Raw genomic sequence first — 19,604 nt, 5'->3', positions numbered from 1 at the left:
CAGGGGAGTACAGTTCAAAAGTGAATGTGAAGCAAACTTAAGCCTCCTTTACCATGATGGCAAACTACACCAGCTCTTCACTGTGAGCAGCATTGAAAAGATTTAAGTTAATGAATCAACATCTAAGTAACGCTGACTTGTACATACATCATAGCAGTAAAAACTCTTGTAACAACTGCACTACAGCATTTTGGCTATGAGTGTGTGCTTAGATAATCTCTGTGAGCGTTTGTGTGCTCAGCATGTGGCACGTGCTTTGTACATTTGTCTGGTTTAGTGCCATTTAATTCACCCTCCCTAACTACAGCACGAAGCCACGTGCATGCTGCCCCAACAGTCACGTTAGGTAATTAGAAACTAAACTGGGTTTTATTACAGCCCACCACCAAGACTGTTCTCCAATTACGTTTTTTTCTCTGAGATTTATCTCGTGTATCACACATGATACGAGTTACTGGTGATCTTTGAAAATAATATACACGTGCAACCATTATGAATGAAAGGAAGGAGGAATATAATTTGACATCATGTCTGTTAATTGTCTTAATAAGCATATGAGGTCACACTGCATCTACCAATTAAAAGGCTGCACAGGATATGGAAGCTTACACTACATGGTTCTGTGTATAAAATTGATCTGTGATTCAAGGGGAAGCTGTTACAGTGCTTGACTATGATATAAAATTATATGTCATTTACCTCATAGGAAGTAGCATTTTATAATTTTATTCTACTGTATTTATTTTAATTCCCCATATACATAATAAAAATATATACAACATACATATGCACATATGAGTGCCATTAATAGGAGAACTTATTATGGAAGGATTATGGTTTTAACATTTACCGGGTGTTCTTTTTTTTAGAAATTACTGAGCAACACAAGGGTGGAATTACCCTTTTCCAATTTTGCAGAAACTAGTCTAAAAGGGCATGGAAAACATGACCATGGGAAAATCTGTGAAAATGGTTGTGCCCTTGTAAAGGGTCAAGTTGACAGAACAAACCAGCCAGTGCTCAGACTACAAAGCATTTAGGCTAATTTGTCCTTATATAGTCTTCTTAAGTGGCAACAAGTAGTTAATCATATTACCTGATTCAGGTCATGGGATTGTTCAATTTGCAGTTCATGAATCCCGTTCGAGTGTGATGGTCTCTGGCTGTCTGTGCTGCTGGATTATATGGGCTTCTTTTTAAAAATTCTTAATACACGCTACTCTCAGCAACAAACTACTGATTGAATTTCTCAAAACTAAATCAAGAGCAAAGCACCACAAACAAGGTCGATGTTGTAGGTCAAGTAGTGCAGTTCTGTTAATCAAGGTTTAAGACACAGTACACAGTCTTCGTCTTCACTCCTGGAACACTCGCTGGTGTACTGTGAAAACACCTTTGTAAACCCATTAAGATTTCTAGATACACTGATTGTAACCACGCACTAGGGTGTCATTTAAAATGATTAAAAATCGAAATTGCGGACATTGCAAAGCCACTTTTATCAGTAACTGCTGGGTAATTATGTCACGTCTACAAATTGGCTGCAATCAAAAAAATATCTGCAATTAACAATATTAGAAATCTCATCCCCAGTCATGCGCAGAAAAAAGGGGTTTAGCAAAGGTAAATGTGAAGTAACTGCCTTTTTTTTTTCCCGAGGAATTTTGACACACCTCTTTACCATGTTCCCACAGTTCATTGAGCTTTGCAGGCATTTATTTGTGTGCAGGTCTCTCAAGGTCTTGTCCCAGTATTTCAGCAGCGCTGATGTTCTGGACTGACACCTTGTTGCTGCAGTCTTTTAGCTACTGAATTGTATATTTGAAGCTGATCATTATCCTGTTGCATGTCCCAATTTTAGCCAAGCTTTAGCTGTCAGACAGATGTCCTCATATATGACTCTAGAATAGCTTAGTATGCAAAGGAGTTCATGTTTGGCTCAATGACTGTAAGGTGCCTCGGTCCTGCTGCTGCAAAACAGACCCAAATCTTCTCGCATCCACCATTGTGCTGACAGTTGGTATGAGGTGTTTGGATTTTGCCAAACATGGCATTATGGTCTCGTCTGTCCAAAACACATTGTTCCAAAAGTCTTGTGATTGGTGCAGATGCAACGTTGCAAACATAAGCCATTTTTGTTTTTTAGAGAAACAATACTTTTCCCCGACAACCCTTTCAAACAAGCCATGCCTGTTCATTTTCTTTTGAATTGAGATGTCATGAACTTTGATATTTAACATGCTAACATATGGCTTTACAGTCACCAATTCTTTGACTTGGTGCAGTTTCTCTGAGTCACACAGTCGCACAGTCTGGCTTAAAGGTGAATTTGTTAAGTTGTCTGTTGCTGGGAAGATTGGCAACTATCTTGAGTGATTTTCACTTGTGACCAAACTTTCTCACAAAACGTTTTGTGAGCCGATTCACATTTGTCCTATGTTCTGTTCAAGTAAAGGCAGAAATGTTTGCTTATATGTAATTATAGAGTGTCGTTTTCTTCATACTTCACATGAGTGTAAACTACACATGCATGCACAGGTTGAGCCCATTTCTATGGAAACCTGGAACATAACTAAGGGTAGATTCTGTTTAATACGGAGCATAGCTGAGGATAGAAGGAACTAGCGTAGAACACACCTGAGAAAGCATTGCTGTAGTACCGTGACAGCGTTTGCATGATATCTTTGGAGTGCTGTGTCCAGGGTGCAATCTTGCGGTAAGTCTTGACCCTGTGCACGAGCTGAGAGCCCCCGTACTGCAGTGACAGAGTGTCTCCATGGTCTTCATACAACTCCTCAAACAACCTGAACAGCACAAAAGAAAAAATGTCATCAATTCGCAAGGGCAAATAAAACTGTGATTCATTTATTATTTTGGTGATGTGGACTTTTGGAGGATTATTTTTTGGGAAAAAAAAGGTGTAAAAAAAAAAAAAAGTAATTAAAAATACCGCAAATGATTGGGTCTGTATTTTGTGCTTGTTTCTTTGTATGTGTGCAACAGTGATTAACTACTAGAGAGCTATGAGTCATATTAAGTGGTGTTAATGTGCTGTTCTAACAGCTTTCACGTTGCTTGTAAGAACGCTTCAGTTCAAGCATGTGACAGATTCTTGTTCTCCTTGATACACTGACTGTAGCTCATGCTGTGTTCAGATGGAAAAAACTGATCTTTAAGTGGCAGGTTCAAGTAAAAGTAGACAGAGACACACACTACTAGTGTTTGCGAATACTGAATTTAGAGCAGCAAACTTTGGAATAAAAGGTTGGAATAACTGCGTCTGCCAAAAGGATTCCAAATAAATGAAAAAGATAAAGTTTAGCATGGATTAGATTTTCAGGCAATTATATGAACTTTACCTCACGCAGTCAGTATCAAACTGGAGCTTGGGTTTGTCAATCATTCCCAGCGCGTAAAGCTGATAAGCCAGAGCGCACTTGCCCACCATGAACTGGGCAGTATTGGTCCGGTCAAGACAATCCACACAGTTGGTCCGCAACACACCAGTCTACACATCAAGCAACAAGAGGAAAACAGCTGACTTTATAAACTACAGCCTATTAACTCAGTAGTAGTAATCATTATGATGATGACAAACAGGCAAGCCTTTTTAAAAAAAGACTACATTTTTACAATTGTGTGCAAAAAGCTGCAAAAGACCTACCTGCAGTCGCCCAGTGGATGTTATTTGTCCACCTACATCTCCCCACCTGTAAAAATGTTACTTAATTTACTGAAGTCAATAAACAAACGGAAACAAACCGAACACGTACATCACAATACTATTCTTCTGCAAGAACATTTTCTAATTTATTCCGGCTTCAGTATGATGAAACTGCGATGATAACTGTCATCACAGTGACTGTCACCATTACGAGAATGAACATAATGGAATGGGTGCAGACACAGCAAAGGCACCCTGACACAATGCACCCCCATCAGGAGTGCAAGTACAGAAGAAAATGTTCAGCAGACAAATTCTAATACCCAGAGATGAAAAGTGTTCACATTTACACTGCTGTAGTACTTTCTGTGCAAAACCAAGCAAAGTTATACTGACCCCTAGAAAAAAAAAGTTACAGTATGTTTAAAATTTAGAAAAAAAGAGATTAATTCTTGGTTATTTTGTTAACGTGAAGTCAGAAAGAGGCAAACAACCAGAGTGCTAGTTGCTAATAGGTTTTTTTTTGTTACATGAATGTTAATAAACAGGACACCAATTTACTGATTAGTGAACTTGTTAGTAGGTACATATTGTGTTACTTGGGGTCAAGCTGAACCATCCAGTAGCTGGCCGTTGCTTTACACTTCACTGTGTAGACCTTGCTAGTACCAGTTTAGACCCTCTTTTGCTTTCAGAACTGCCTTAATTCTTCATGGTTTCATAGATTCAACAGGGTCATGGAAACATTCCTCAGAGATTTTGGTCAATATTGACACGATAGCGTCACATTGCTGCAGATCTGTCTGCGGCATACCCATGATGCAAATCTCCCACCACCAGTGTTGGGAAGGTTACTTTTAAAATGTATTCCACTACAGATTACAGAATACAAGCCCCAAAATGTAACGTATGAGAGTAACGTATTCTGAATACAATGGATTACTTTATATATTATCAAGCTTTTTACAACTACATGAATGTACTATTGCTGTGTGATTTATTACTATTACTGAAGGCTACACGCCATACCAGTACCAACTAGATTTTTAAATCTTAATATAAAATGAGTAACAGTAGGGTGGACATTAGGTAAGGCTGCACTTTTTGCAGCGAAAACTATTCGGCGTGTATATAAAGCAGGTCTGTGTCTCCGAACTGTAGTAAATGGACCTCTGGCTAATACGTCGGGTTCCGCGTCAGGCTCGTAACCGATAACTAGTTTTACTTTGTTGTCTGGGTCAACTCTGCTAACGAGAGACAGAGAGAGGCGTTGAAAGGCTGCTCCAACAGAACGTCTTGTTTTGGAGGAAAACACGAACACAGTGTACAGTCGAGTCTTAATAGCTTACTTACAACTGGGCTACACTGCCCATGAGGCTACATTCTTTAGGGTTATGCCTGTAGCACTCTGCCTATTGTCTTCATATTAAATAATTTTTTGAACAATAATTAAAAAAAACATATTTTGTCACGTCATTATGTGGGCTGCAAGTAGAGGTGACATGGGCCGCGAGATTGAGACACAGGCATTAGAGCCTCTTAATGTGTTTTGTTTGGGTTTCCAGTGTTGTGCCAAAAAGTGATTTCCAATATTTCCGTGTGTTTTTTATGTGTAATACCATTACGTATGTTGCTAAATAGACTTCGGTGAACAGGTATTGCAAAGGGGTTAAATACACAATTTTAAAAAAATTACCTGTTTCTCAATTATCTTTGTAGCTGTGTTATTGTACTTAATTATAATCAATCAGCTTCCTTTTGTCCACTTAAAATATGTTTACAGAACTATTTTTGCATTTGTTGCAATTTCAGCTGTCCTCTTGGCCAGAATACTCTTAAAAGAGACGTTTTTTAAAGCAAACAAGAATTTTTTTTTAACTGCATAAATAAAGGATACAGAAAAGTCACTGCCAAAAAGTGATTGCGGCTTCTACCTTCTTACAGGAATGTTGTTTGTTGGTCAAGATGACTGGATATAATTCATGAGGGATATATTTGACATATGTTTCACATATTGTAGATCAACAAGTTATTTATAGCAGTTTAAATACAACCAATCAGTTTTTGGCAAATGCCAGAAATCAGTTTTTGGCAGACAATCACTTTTTGGCACAACACCGGCAATGCGTGGAATTACCAAAAATAGAGAGGGGACAGCCTAACATATGAAACAGGAAAAGACTGCCGTGTAATCCCTTTATTTTAACAAAGTAACTGTATTTTCCTTATTCCATTTAAATTCTCTACCACTCTCATTCAACACTTTCTTTTTAAAAGGGAAAAACAGCAAATAAAGAAAATCACCCTTTGACGAAAGGCAGACTAAATTGTACAAAATCAAGCAGAAATCAATCAATGCAAAAAACCCCAGTAATTCTGAATTTCTCCTTGTGAGCTGTGGATATTTAAGAGGAAGTTTTAAAACACATTTTATCATCTCTGAATAAACTCCGTGACCCACTTTAAAATCAATCAGCAGGTGTAGCTAAAGTATGCATCAAAGTACAAAGTCTGAATGCAGCGAGATGGAAACTTCAGACAAACGTCTAAATGATCAGAACAAGGCAGCGTTATCAAGACTTTGTAAATATCTTCATTATCCATGACCCAATTCCTGCATGTGATGAATGCTACAGGTGTCATACCTGATTGCACAAACAAACAAAACACCTACCAGTGTATGTGTGTGCGTGCATGTGTGTAGTTGGGAGCATGTGGCTGAGCGTATGAGTCCTTAAAGCAAAGAAAGTGTGATAGCTTACGTAATGCAAAAGAAAGGGTAATAAATATGTGCTCTGGCATGGTCGTTGTGTTATGTAACAGAATGCTAATGCTGAGTAAAAGCGATTAAATCATCCAGACAGTAGAAGAGCCAGGCACTATGTACATGGATGGCAATCTACTCAGCTCATTAGCAGAAATTTCAATGTAATACAACTGCCATCAGGCATAATTTCCATTAAGAATTCATATGTGGAAAGTTTCAAAATCAAGCAAGTGTCGATAAGTGTGATCATGAATATGGAAAATGACAAAACCTTAAATTTACAAAATTTGTGGAAAACATCCGCTATATGAATCTAAAAAAAGACACTATTGCGGTTTAGTTTTCTGTAACCCGGTCATACTCAGATTCATTAAGCAGCTTCCATTTTACTTATTAGTTTGCTTCAAATAAAACTGAAACAGTAAAAGATGTGTTTGTTTTGCACATGGGGCTGACTGAAAGTTTTAATTCTTGTCCAGCAGTGTGTGTTTCGGCCTTCTCTGTTTTAAAGGGGCAGAAAAAGAAGCAATCGAATAGGATTTTTAAAAAAAAGAAAGAAAAAGTCTCACCTTTCATCTGGTCTGAGAGTGTGACAGTAGAAGTCAGAGCGATTAATGAAGAAACCCGTTCGCTTGACCACGTTCTCTGCTATCATACTCAGACGGTCGAGAACATTGCACAACTTGCTGGGACAGAAAGAGAAAGATTGGAAATGTCATTTTAACTCGCTGAAGAATAAATCATTTTAAAAAATGGATGTGCCTGTAGAAGCTCATTCATCAAATTTTATATCCAAGTCCCTAGACTTTAACATCTCTATTCTTTGCTCCCAAAAGGGCTCAGGTTAAAATGTCAAGATCTCATATGAGTGTATCAGAAACAATGAGAAGGTCTGGAAATGAATAATGTCAGTATTTTAATCCAGAGAAGTTTCAGAGTATCCCAGATAGCTGCTTTGAGCTCTCTTTAACACGTCTGTCCGGACCTTCCCAAAATTCCTCTACAACAATGTGAGAGGAATTTCAAGCAGTTCTAAGAGAATTATAAAGTCAGATAGAAAATGTTTACTTCAAGTTATTGCTGCTAAATATTGGTTCTACAAGCTACTAAATCACAGGATGTACTTAGTTTTTCACAGTGACTCTGATTTTCCTGATATACCACTTTCACAGGAATGAGGTGGACATGGGGGTCACAGTGATTTTGTTATTTGAGTGCTTACAGGCATACAAACTTGTCCAAAGGTTCAATTTTCTCTTTATGTAATGTGCTTACGTCACACCATGATATTTTTCCCCTCTTTCAAAGTGAGCTTCTTATTTTGATGGTAAAAACACAATAAACCTGCACCTTAAAGATATTCTGTGCACTAGTATTTGTCAATACCTCTTGGTGTATCGGGCCATGTCCCAAGCGATATAGTCTATGCAATGGGAGGGAGGGAGGAACTGATTCAAGTTGACCACAGCACGGAACAGCTCCTCACTCAGAATCTTCTCGTGTTTCCTTTTTTCACGCTTCTGTAGCACAACAAAGAGATGTACACATGTATGTGTGATTCTATCAAACGTCAACTTAAGTGTTACATTATGGTGGGCTTGATGTACAGTCACAATAGTATCTGAGTTCTTTGAAAGGTTTCCATTAGGGCTGTAGTCAGACATGTAACAGATTCTGTGTTTTCCTTTGAAGTATTAATCAACATCCGTTCATGTCTTTTACACAGTGACCTCAGAGAACACAAAGCTGCAAGATGCAATTTACAGGCATCGAGCAGAGTAGAATATATGTAATAGAAACCACATGATGCAGGCCAAGGACATCCCAGCCTACTAAAATCAACCTAAAAATGAAAATTGAATGTGAAAAAACATTTTAATTAAACAAAAACAAAAACACGACTTTCACAAGGAAAATAAATAATCAGGAAAAAAAAAGGGGGTTATGTTTTGTGTGTAAAATATTAAAACGAGCGGTCCACACACGCACACGGGTACTTTGATAAATATAGGATATACCTCTGGCACTAATTGGTATCAATTTGAAAGTCCTAAATTGCTTTGTTCACGAATGATCCCATTCACAAACTTGGGTGTCCACGTCGCCTGACCTCTCACCTGCCTGGCAGGGTGATGATACCCAATGAGCCTTTTATGGCTGAGGGGCAAAAAAAACCCAGTAAAACATTTAGAAATTTTGTCCAAAGTAATATTTAAAAACATCTTTCCCCTGCCTTTTACTTCAGTTATGCCTGCACAAACTTACAGAACTTTGTGGCCTTAAGAACTGTTGGTCAACATCTAGCAACCAACCAGATTGGTTTCCAAGCTCACTAAGAAAAAAAATGATGGGCAACAACATCAAACTGCAAAATACAGCAAATTTGATGGTGTAAAATTTAAAAGTACCTTTGGCGAGCAAACATGGTGCAACAATATTACAGTGATTATAAATCTTGCCTCTAATTTTGTCGTAATCAGTAAGTGAGAAAAAAAAAAAAAACAGAAAAAAAAATATCGAAGGAATTATTCTTTGTCAACTAAAATGCATGAACTCATAATCCTTCTGTGTGATCTGCAGTCACACTATCCATTAAGCTATTTCCACATGAACTCCACTGTAGCTTTATGACTGATCACCCAGGGTGATAATCAGCTTGGACGCATCATTTAGCAGCTCACATCGCCATTCAAACATCCAGCAGTGGCACCACAGCAACCAGTCAAATTACCAGCACATTTCCTCGACCATTCAGCAGAGCGTGTCATACAGGCAGACACGTATACACGCTCGGTCACACTTTCTGAGCACAGATGAGATGCTACAAGTACAGTACACGTGAACAAACACTCAGAACAGCAGACTTGTATTGTTCACAGGTATAAACAAGCTTTAATAAAAGGCCACAATAATGTTGAGGTGCAAAAGTGCAGTCGCAGATCACGAATGATAACATAAAACAATCACACATGCACACTGACGTATGGGAGTGGGCTTTTCAGTGACGTATTAGTGACGTTAATGAACACTGTAATAATATGGGTGTATATTTTACCACAATGGTTTAATGGGTTTCATGTTTTTCTGTAAGGTTACAATCCAAATTATATATCTAAGGGTACAGCGTACAAGGTATCCTGAACAAGTCATTCACATGCTTTACCATGTGTGCCTTTACGCCTCCTTTCTTACATGCTGGGATGCATGCATTAGCCCTTGCCAAAATGATGCACATATAAAAGAGTTTGAAGGGCCAGCATGGCCCATGCCACCTCCATTAAGGGATAGATGGCAGTGGGTTTTATGGTTAAATGCCATTTCCTTCCTCTTTCTGTCTCTCTTGGATAATCTGGAGGGGGGTATTGTGTTAGCAGGGGATCCCCTGCTTTGCTCCCCGCAGTCTGCAAATTTCACATGGCTGTGGCTTGTGCACACCTCTGAGCTCTGTGATTCGTTCCTCATCTCACAGTTCCCCTTGTGAGTGACAACGTGAGCTGGAGACCCAATCTACGGAGTATATGGCCATGTGCCCAACATAAAGTAACCGTGATGCACACAAGGATACATCTGCAGCATGAAGCAAGATAAAGCATTTTATAATCTTCATAATTTATAATAAAACATAATAATCTTGCTTTTTTTTTTTTAAACTGACAGCAGTTTAAATGAATTATGTTAATTTTTCAGCAGAATAATATGGAAGGCATAATGTGGTGAAAGCTAGGTGTGTCTTATCAAATGTGCTTGTGCGTGTTAGTATGCTTGTGTTTCCAGAACAATGCAGAAGCAGATCAATATTCAAGGCAGCTTTTCAACCGCTTGTAATCAGCAAGCACTCAGAAAGTCTCCTGTGACTAAACGGCTCCACAGCAACACCTAACGCACCAATATCAACAGAATGCTTGACAAATTACAGTCGTGCCCTGCACTATAATTTTAAATAGCTACCTCTTGAGTGATCACACAAGAAAGTTATTTGATCTAAAGATATGCTTGATGCATATATAATCCTTAGCCATTTTTGTCTCTTTCAGTTTTAATAAAAGTGCTGTACCGAGAGTATTGGCAGGGACTAGAAAGACAGGCCACATTTCTCCCACGTTAGCTTCTCTTCATTGGCTTATCCAATTTAAAATCCTTCTCCTCACTTACAAGGTCTTCAATAACCAGGTCGTATTTTATCTTAAAGGCCTCCTAGTACCATATCACCACAATAGAGCACTTTGCTGTCAGACTGTGGGCTTGCTCATGGGGAGGGATTGTTAAGGTTTTCTCTGTATTATTTTAAGCTGTTTACCGTACAATATAACGTGCGTTGAATTGACTGTTTTTGTGAATTGGGCTTATGTAAATAAAACTGATTTTACTGACTTTATTGAACTGAAATTTGATATACAGAAAATAAAATGTAGATAAATTAGCAGAAGACAACATGAGCTGTGTATTTACGTATTTCCCTTTATTGCATTGTTTCTCTGAAAGCATTGTGCTGCAGATGTGCCCTAAAGAAGGTGCAAAGTGCTAATTAACTGTAGCACTGGAAAAATGTAACCGTGAACTCTCTAGCCCTAGAATGGATTCACAGGTACGTTCAAATCTGCTATTAATTTAATAACTAAGACGTTCGAAGTCTGCATACTTGCATAACTGTGTGGAGATGTGATTTTATTTATATCACAAGAATTTATGTAAATAGTAAATAGCTTGTAAGTGATTTTATTACTTAATGATTGTATTTTTGTGTCATTAAACACATTTTGGAATACTTATTTCAGCACCTCCCTACCTTGACCAAGTTGAGGATGATGATGGGTGAGCCAAACCGCTGTAGCATCTGGTCAAAATGGAGGCCAGCTACATAGGCGTATGGGTCAGCTTGGTCCACTGCAAAATTAGACAGAAAAAAATATTTTAATGGTTAAATATTTAAGGGTCCCCACAAGAATATAACACAACTTTATTGACCTCAATAGAAATTATTTTTCAAAACAATATTGTATCTATACTTTTCTTTTTGAGTTTAAAACTTTTCCACGTGACTATTTTAACAGACGACCTTTAACACCGCACTGAACCTTTGCATTTTCATTTTTCTATTAAATGTTCCTTTTAAAAAGCACATTTACAGCTTCTACTTGCCACTAATGCTCAACCTCACACCTGCACACGTTGCCAAATTGGACTAGTGCGGCTGCCAGAAAGGAGACTTAAGAAAATAGGTCAGATCGTGCTGCAGTTCATCCCACAGAGCTGCTTGTGTGTCAGAACTGATAAATTAAATGTCACCTTTTTCAGCTTCTCCCCAAAACCATTTAATCGTCATGTTTTCCACTGCTCACACCTCAAAGGATGATAGTTTATGTAAAGCGCTTGTGCACCTTGGGAGGGGAGTTTGGATAATGATATTGGTGACTTTCCTTCAGCGGTCAACTAAGGTCATCTCCTAAAGGATTCAATTATGCAATAATGAGTCTTGACATATCAGAGATGGGGCAAGGAGAGATGCATTGTGTAATATAGACACTCTCTACTCTGCATGCACTGAGTCCAGTATGTCTCTTAGCTACGTTGTTGACCTAGATTCAGCTACGACAATGGGCTTGGATATTTGTGATCCCTTTAAAATTTCAGCAGAAAAACAGAAAAAAATATCAACTGATTTCCACATAGGTCCTAAAAGTAAGTAAAGAGAACCCAACTAAACATATGTGACAAAAATGTCACATGTTGGTCATTTATTTATTAAGGAGATTGATCCAATACCCAAAAGTGCATTTTAAGCTCTTCAGACCACTTCAAGTATTCCAAGATTTGTTCTGTTTTTGATTAGAGCCAAGTCAATTTGATGCCCTAGGTAAAATTTAGATTATGGTCCAATCAATAAATGTGTGTATCAGCCTACCACAGAGAACATATTTGTTTTGACCAACATAAGTGACCTGGAGACGGACAGTTATTTAATATGAAAGGTTCCACAATAATAATAACCTATATTATTAAATAGAAACAAATAAAACTGATTTTTGAGTTTCATTTGTTGTACCATCAATGAAAGCAAGCTATACTGGCACACCAATAATTTATTTAAATATAATTTTTCTATAAACATTTATGCACCAGTGAAGATGTCTTTCTCTCCAGTCAACAACAAAGCAACATTTTCCTCGTATTAAACATGGGCTAATGTGAGCAGGACAGCTTTTTAGTTTCACCTAATTCAAAATTAGGAAGGCTCAGGAAGCACAAAGATGTGAAATGTACAAAAATAAAGTCCAGCTGGAACGAATAATGAATAATTTAGTGATTTTAATTTTAAAATTGATCTTAAAGTGTTTTTAATTATTAAAAATGAAATCCCCAGTAATAGTAGACCTATTGGGAACAGGATTAAAGACTCAACAAACTAAACTACTAGTTTGCGTCAACCACTTAATTAGATGGCATATTACTTCTCCTCAGTGGAGGCAAAAATATGATGGAGGGGAAAAAGTATGCCATGCACTGAGAAAACTGTTAACACACGTAAACAGGTCAAATATTAAACTGATGGTGGAAGGGTTGGGGAAACATTTAGGAAATGTCAGATAAGGACCGTTTTGAAGGATCAAAGTGGAAGCAGGACGATGAGGGAAGATGACACACGGAGGGATCTTAGGGACATGCTCAGTGTCTATCTTTCACAGGTAAATGTCACCTGAGGATGAATTAAAGGGCAAACCAAACGAAAAAAAGATTACAATCTAATACAGGCATTGTACACATGCAAACACCAGTCTATTCCTGTGTGTACACCCCCACACACAGAGCTGTCCTCACCGTCAGTCTCGGTACCTAATCACCTCCCTCTGGCCACGGCTTTGTGTTTTTATCCTGCTTATAATGAAATAGGACGGATACAAAGCTGAAGCCAAAAGGGGCCATCCTGCCTTCACAGTCTTATTTTTTTTTAATCTTTTGCCAATAGTTGAAAGGAATGGCCTCAGTATACTCTACATATATTCTCTTAATTTAATGTAGCTTTTCTTCGATGACTTATTTCTTCTGAAGTATCAAAAGACAAAAATAATACATATACAGTTCACCACATGTTACATATTTCAGCCTACAACAAAAGCTGCTGATGCTGAAGTGTAAAGAAGAAGTCTTACATCGAATTGGAGGTTTTGGCATCATGGTGGAAATGTCCTGGGACCAGTAGAGTGGGACGGAGCCTCGCACCTGGACATATGAGGAGTAACTCCCTGCTGTGAAAGACATAACTGAGGCGTCATGGACGACCTGTTCAGTCTCTACCTCATTAGCCACATCCCCCTGAAAAAAACAAAATAAAACAAAAAATGAGAAAAGCAAAAAAGAAATGATAAACTTCGGCATGATTGGGAAACCCAAGAACATGTCTTTAGAGAACATAAAACAATTATTATAATACAATTATATAAATCTAAATTCTTTATGTAGTCTACAGGAGTGGTTCTTCAGGCTTGTTGAAGAACATTCAGAGCTATTCTTTGGGTGTTCGCTGTTTTTTGCTCTGTAAGGATGATCTCGGATAGTCCCGGTGCCCGGATAGTCCCGGGCACTGGGACAATCCGTGATGTTTTTCTGCCCAGGTATGTTTTCACTGCATTAGCAGTGTGTTTGGGATCATTGTCATGCTAGAAAAATGAAGTCATTGCCAATCAGATGCTTTCCAGATGGTATTGCATGACAGATCCAAATAACATAGCACTGTTCTGTGTTCATAATTCCATCAATTTTGACATGATGACTATAATGCAGCACTAAAACCACCTCTCCTGTGTTTTATAGATGGCTGTAGACATTCATTGCTATACTGAAGAATGGACAGAAAAACTTTGCATGAACTTCAGAAAGCTTGAAGAGCTTTTGCTCAAGATTAATGTAAAAATTACGATGCCATCGCCTTGTGAACCAATGAGGGGAGGCTCAAAGCTTTACACAGTGCTGTAGTTTATCATAAGATATCAAAGTGTTTCTTCACCTTTCACATGGCAAACATTTCAAAACTGAACGTACAACTTACGTGTATATATTATATAAACACTCCCACTGCACTTTATGTATGTATATGTACATATGAAAAAAATAATTTGAGTTTATTTCCTGGGTATAACAACCATTTTACCAGTAACAGAAATTACTGGTGTACAGTTTTTTTGGCTTTTTAAAAAATTAAATTATTTTTCCATTTCTATTGCTATTTTTTTATAATATAGCTCTAATTCACTTCTTTTTTCACTGACTCTTGTGCTGCTGTATCATGTGAATTTCCCCACTGTGGGATTAATAAAGTCTATGTTCTTCATCTAACATTCTAATATAAGACTTCTAACATTCGGTCTGCAATTACCTTCCTCATTCTCAGTTTTCCTACTACAGTCATGTGAACAGTAAATACTAGAAATTGTTGGGGGGTTTTTTGTTACATGTTTTGTTACATATCTGGGCAAGAAAACTCTTCATCTTCTTTACCTACAGAAAAAAAGGATATAACTGAACAACATCCCATCTCAAAGACACTCACTCCCATTCCAAAAAGAGAAAGTGTGTCCAATTAACCCCCTGTGATTAACCTGAGTCATCTCAATCTGTTTTCTGGCCCTGATGCCACCCTCTACTATCTGTTCCTCCGAGTTACCCTGGTAACTTCTGTACCTCACAGTTGGCTCCCCTTTTGAGGAAACGGGTGCCAGCAAATTTGCTGGAGCGCCTGGCAATCAGGGTGATGTGAACCGGTCGGCCGTAGATCAGAAGTTCTGTAGGTGGTCGGTAAAGGAAAAATAATAATAATACCAATATAGACCTAACAGCCTAACAATGACCTGTGGAAACAAACACATATTATTAGTAAAATGTAAAGAAAAATCCTTTTTAAAATTGTATTTCATTCATAGCAGTCATGCTTTGACATTAGCTCTTAATCAGAATCAGAATCAGAAAGGGTTTTATTGCCAGATGTTGAGCAGGTTTACAACATTAGGAAATTGCTGCGGAAATTTCCTAAACTGAAATGATGACAGTTTCACTTGTAGTTAGAATATGAACCTGGGAAATATATTTATTTCCGATTCATCCCACCTCTACCAATATTAAGAAACCAATAAGAAACCTTACTTATAGCTCGTGATTGAACCATTCCACATCTTTTTTAGTGCATTTCTGTGTCTTCCCATCTGCTAAAAGGTTTTGCATATTTCCTATCTGGTGAGTCTCTTCTTGTTGCACCCAGTGGCCCTTTCATCCACTCAGAAAAGAGGACTGAATGCCAAACAATTTCCAGGAATTTGATAAACTCAAAACACCCACACACTGCCACAGCGGCAGCAGGCTGCCTAAAGAGGGAGACAACAGCAACAGGCCTGATTGCATATTAAGTTATTGCACTTCTGTGTTTATCTGCAGAAGACTCACAGAACGTGGCTAAAGACAAAAAACAAGATAAATCTGGTTTGAAAGTATTTGTATATTGAACATCCATTAACATTATTAATATTGGCTGAACAAAAATAAGGAAAGATTGCTTAACGAGACACAATGGTGAATGACTAAAACTTGAAAACTGAACCTGAGGCTGACTTTTACTCCCATAAATCAGAGGTAATCAAGTGCAAAGTCCCTCTGCAGCAGTTACCCATGCATCAATAACACAAAAAATAAATGAATAAAAAGAAATCCAGGAGAATTTATTCATGGAGAGAAAATTTGCTGGTGTGTACTCAAAACTTAAAAGAAAATGATACTAAAGGACTGAAGCTCATAAACAAACCAAAAAAAAAGAAAAGTATTCATAATTCATACAAAACACAGGCACGTCTCCAGAAAGAAGCACGTGTAACTCATCTGTTTAATATGCACAGTGTTGTTTCTCCCTGCAGATAACAGCCCGAGCACTTCTGAAAGTGCCCGTGTATGCATACCTGATACGCTCTGATATTTGCTTTGTTAAATCCCTAAAAACCAAATAATTGCTTGTGCAGTTCTGTGATGAATCACACAGTGTGATCCACGTGATCTGGTGGGGGCTGAGCACAGTTCAACAAGTGGTGCTGCGAATGAGAGATGAGAAGTATCGACAAAGGATAACAATGTGAGAGTGTTCTGTGGTGTTGGGTGTAGTTTCACACATGGAGTAATCAGTTATTCACTTAATTTTCAAATAAGCAATCCTTTACCGTTAAAAATAAATAAAAATAACAGCAGTTCCCTGTTCTTTTTGCTGTGACAAAAAGGGAAAAAAAGAAAATCAAAGACACAGACTCCCTGGCATGCAGCTGCATCTATGTGGTTGGTTAAAATGATCAGTGCTGACAGATGCATCCCAACAAAGTCTCAACATGGCACTAACTTTAATACTTAAAAGAATGCACTAGAGCTGCAGTCCCCAACCTTTTTTGCACCACGGACCAGTTCAATGTCAGACAATATTTTCACGGACCGACCTTTAAAGTGTCACGGATAAATACAACAAAATAAAATGATACGACCAAGACAAAAACGGTGGTATTTTGTAAATACAATAATAAGCGCAAATTCACGGTGTAATTGTGTAACTTTATTAGCAGCGTCCTCTTGAAATGTGCCAACAACATTGAGTAACATCCTCCTCTCTGCCCCTTAATGCTCTCTGGTTACTATGGTAATGGTAATATAACGCAAAAATATTCCTTTCAAAATAAGACACACAACTACAACACGGGAAAAAACCCAGGGAAACCTAGTTAACAATAAAAACCCTGAAAACCATAAATTTCACACCCGAGCCTCAACTGTCACGGCCCGGTACCAAATGACTCATGGACCGGTACGGGTCTATGGCCCGGGGGTTGGGGACCGCTGCACTAAAGGTACTAACCTTGAGGATATTCTTTTATGGTTTCCATAAAAAGCATAGCAAGTGTGTCATGGCAATTAAAAAGGAAACACTAAATAATTCTATAAACAGCTGATGCTCAAAGGATACTGGACTGGCCACAAAATCCATGGATTATATACATAAGCCAGTCATGATGCACTATGTCCTTGACTCGCTCCAGGAGCTTCCCGTTCCACACATATTTGTAGTAAGGCTCGTTGTAAAGGCCATAAACCACTGTAGAGAGAAAAAAAAAGAAGACTGAAGCATTTTTCTGGACTGGTATCAGTCACGCTCATCAGACCATAAAGATCATATTTAGTGATAGTGATATAACTGATTAATTTTATCTACTGGTATACTACAAAATATGTCATAAATGGCACGAATCCTGTGTCAAAGAATATAAAAGTATTTCCCAAATAGAGTATCTGTGACTTTAATGGTATGTTAGGTTTTAATGTAGCCACCTTAAGTTGCTGTGTCTCACTGCATTTGGACTTGTATTCAATAACTGGAAAGTATATTCTCTTGGGTTAAGATCAGCTGACTGATTTGTCCATTGAAGAATATCCTATTTCTTTGGCTTGAGAAACTCTCAGCAATATACTTTTTTGATCATTAACCATTTGCAGTCTGATCAGTTTTGCAGCATGTGTCTGAATCTGAGCAGAGAGTAAAACCCTGTACAATTCACAATTTATTCTCCCACTTCTATCAGCAGTCACACACTACCAATAAATAATAGTAATGCTGTTTCACTAGCAATCATATATGCAAATTCCATATATTTTGTGGTTTTACCTCTGTACACTACCACAGCATTTTTTGAATAAATAAATAACAAATTATGGACCCAACTGTATATACTTCAGGTACAACATGTATTCCCTCTCCAGATTGAAATCATAGTTTTGTGTCTCCCAATGAGCTCCTCCCCAGCCAATACAATGAAGAAAAGAAATGAAAGGAATATAGATAAACTCCTCTCACCTTTTGTAGGCAAACCCTCATCTTCAAAGATGTCAAAGCTGTCCTGCTTGCTCTGTGTGTGTACCTCTTCCTCAGTAGAGGAAGCTGCTGAAGACCATTGTTCATAAGGTCTCTGCAGCAAAGTCAGGTTGTACTGCAGTGAGTGGCTCAGGTCATAGCTGTAACTAAAGAGCATAAAAGCAAAGTCATATGAATCAAGTACAACCTGTGCTGCACACCATTATTACACCAAGCAATACTTTATACACTCACAGAAATTCTTTTTCCCCACATATTAGTAAAACCATAATGCAATGCAAATTTATAACATAAACACAATGTTTTACATATCTTTCGGCAGTTATGTTGGTGTTTTAAAATACTATATAATCAGATGAGTGATTAGCAAATCACTCATTTCAAACCTCTGAGATAATTTTCTTCACTGGAAAGGGTTTTTTCCCCTCTTATCATCTTTAATACTGCAAAAACTGTTAGAAAATGATTCATATTATCAAATTAAATCTCCAGGCCATAGCCAGAGTTCCTTTCCCAACCAAGGCCACAAGGTCAAGAAATGCTTTTTAGTTGTTCCTAGCCTTCAAGCTGAGCAGGGCATCGGTACACGTGTTTAGTCTGGTGTGATGCGATATTGTAAAATTCAAAGGGCACTTGTACTAAATAAGCCTAGAGGGTGTGTGCTGAAAGCCCCCTTGATAACAGCATTTATAATCTGACGTAATTTGTGCATATACAAGTTACTGTATCCTTCTAATAGTGAGAGTTTGGAATAACAAACTGTCTTACCTGAAGTAGAAGTTGCTGGAAAGGTCCACATTCTGAAAGATCCTGAGATACCTGTCAGAAGAAATCTATTTTTAAAAACATTTTTAATTTGCACATCCAGTGTAACAGCTATCATTGCATCTACTGCACTCAGGTACTCCTGAACCGAAATGCACAGCAATAGCAAAAACAGTGGTTAACTTGGACAGAGCCTCAAAATAACAACCAAATAAATGTTTGGGTGTATTTCAAGATGGCTACTAAGCAACAAGACTTGCATTGCTGCACTAGAAAGTTAAACTAATGAATCAAAGCGAACAAATAGTTACAACTTGGCAAGTGGTGACCATACTAGCATATGATATATATAGTATATATATTAATGGGAATGCTATTATTATACTATATAACAATGCACTCATCAATATTTCTTCAGCTTTGAGAGATTCTTCCTCTTTTGTCATACTTTCCACTGTTTTATACAATTTGGGGATTTTGGGTGGTTTATAAATACCTGATACACCTTTTCCTCAGTCAAGTGG

At 37.8% G+C, this 19,604-nt stretch overlaps 1 protein-coding gene across 1 annotated transcript in view; it reads right to left on the bottom strand.

Annotated features, from left to right (window-relative positions):
• Nucleotides 1-19,604, bottom strand: part of fig4a (FIG4 phosphoinositide 5-phosphatase a) — a 52,101-nt gene that overhangs the window by 23,461 nt on the left and 9,036 nt on the right. The window contains exons 6-16 of the mRNA XM_005734444.2: nucleotides 19,084-19,134; nucleotides 18,298-18,461; nucleotides 17,413-17,541; nucleotides 15,108-15,208; nucleotides 13,580-13,742; nucleotides 11,218-11,315; nucleotides 7,818-7,951; nucleotides 7,001-7,117; nucleotides 3,665-3,710; nucleotides 3,360-3,508; nucleotides 2,638-2,804 (exon numbers count right to left, since the gene is read on the bottom strand). Of these exons, the coding sequence (XP_005734501.1) occupies nucleotides 2,638-2,804; nucleotides 3,360-3,508; nucleotides 3,665-3,710; nucleotides 7,001-7,117; nucleotides 7,818-7,951; nucleotides 11,218-11,315; nucleotides 13,580-13,742; nucleotides 15,108-15,208; nucleotides 17,413-17,541; nucleotides 18,298-18,461; nucleotides 19,084-19,134 (1,319 nt within the window). The remainder of the gene's footprint in view (nucleotides 1-2,637; nucleotides 2,805-3,359; nucleotides 3,509-3,664; nucleotides 3,711-7,000; nucleotides 7,118-7,817; nucleotides 7,952-11,217; nucleotides 11,316-13,579; nucleotides 13,743-15,107; nucleotides 15,209-17,412; nucleotides 17,542-18,297; nucleotides 18,462-19,083; nucleotides 19,135-19,604) is intronic.

This window comes from Pundamilia nyererei, unplaced genomic scaffold (genome assembly GCF_000239375.1).
Source record: "Pundamilia nyererei isolate P.nyererei 1_Seehausen unplaced genomic scaffold, PunNye1.0 scaffold00058, whole genome shotgun sequence".
In the NCBI taxonomy this organism is placed as follows: Eukaryota; Metazoa; Chordata; class Actinopteri; order Cichliformes; family Cichlidae; genus Pundamilia; species Pundamilia nyererei.
This window is presented reverse-complemented; position numbering and strand designations above follow the sequence as displayed.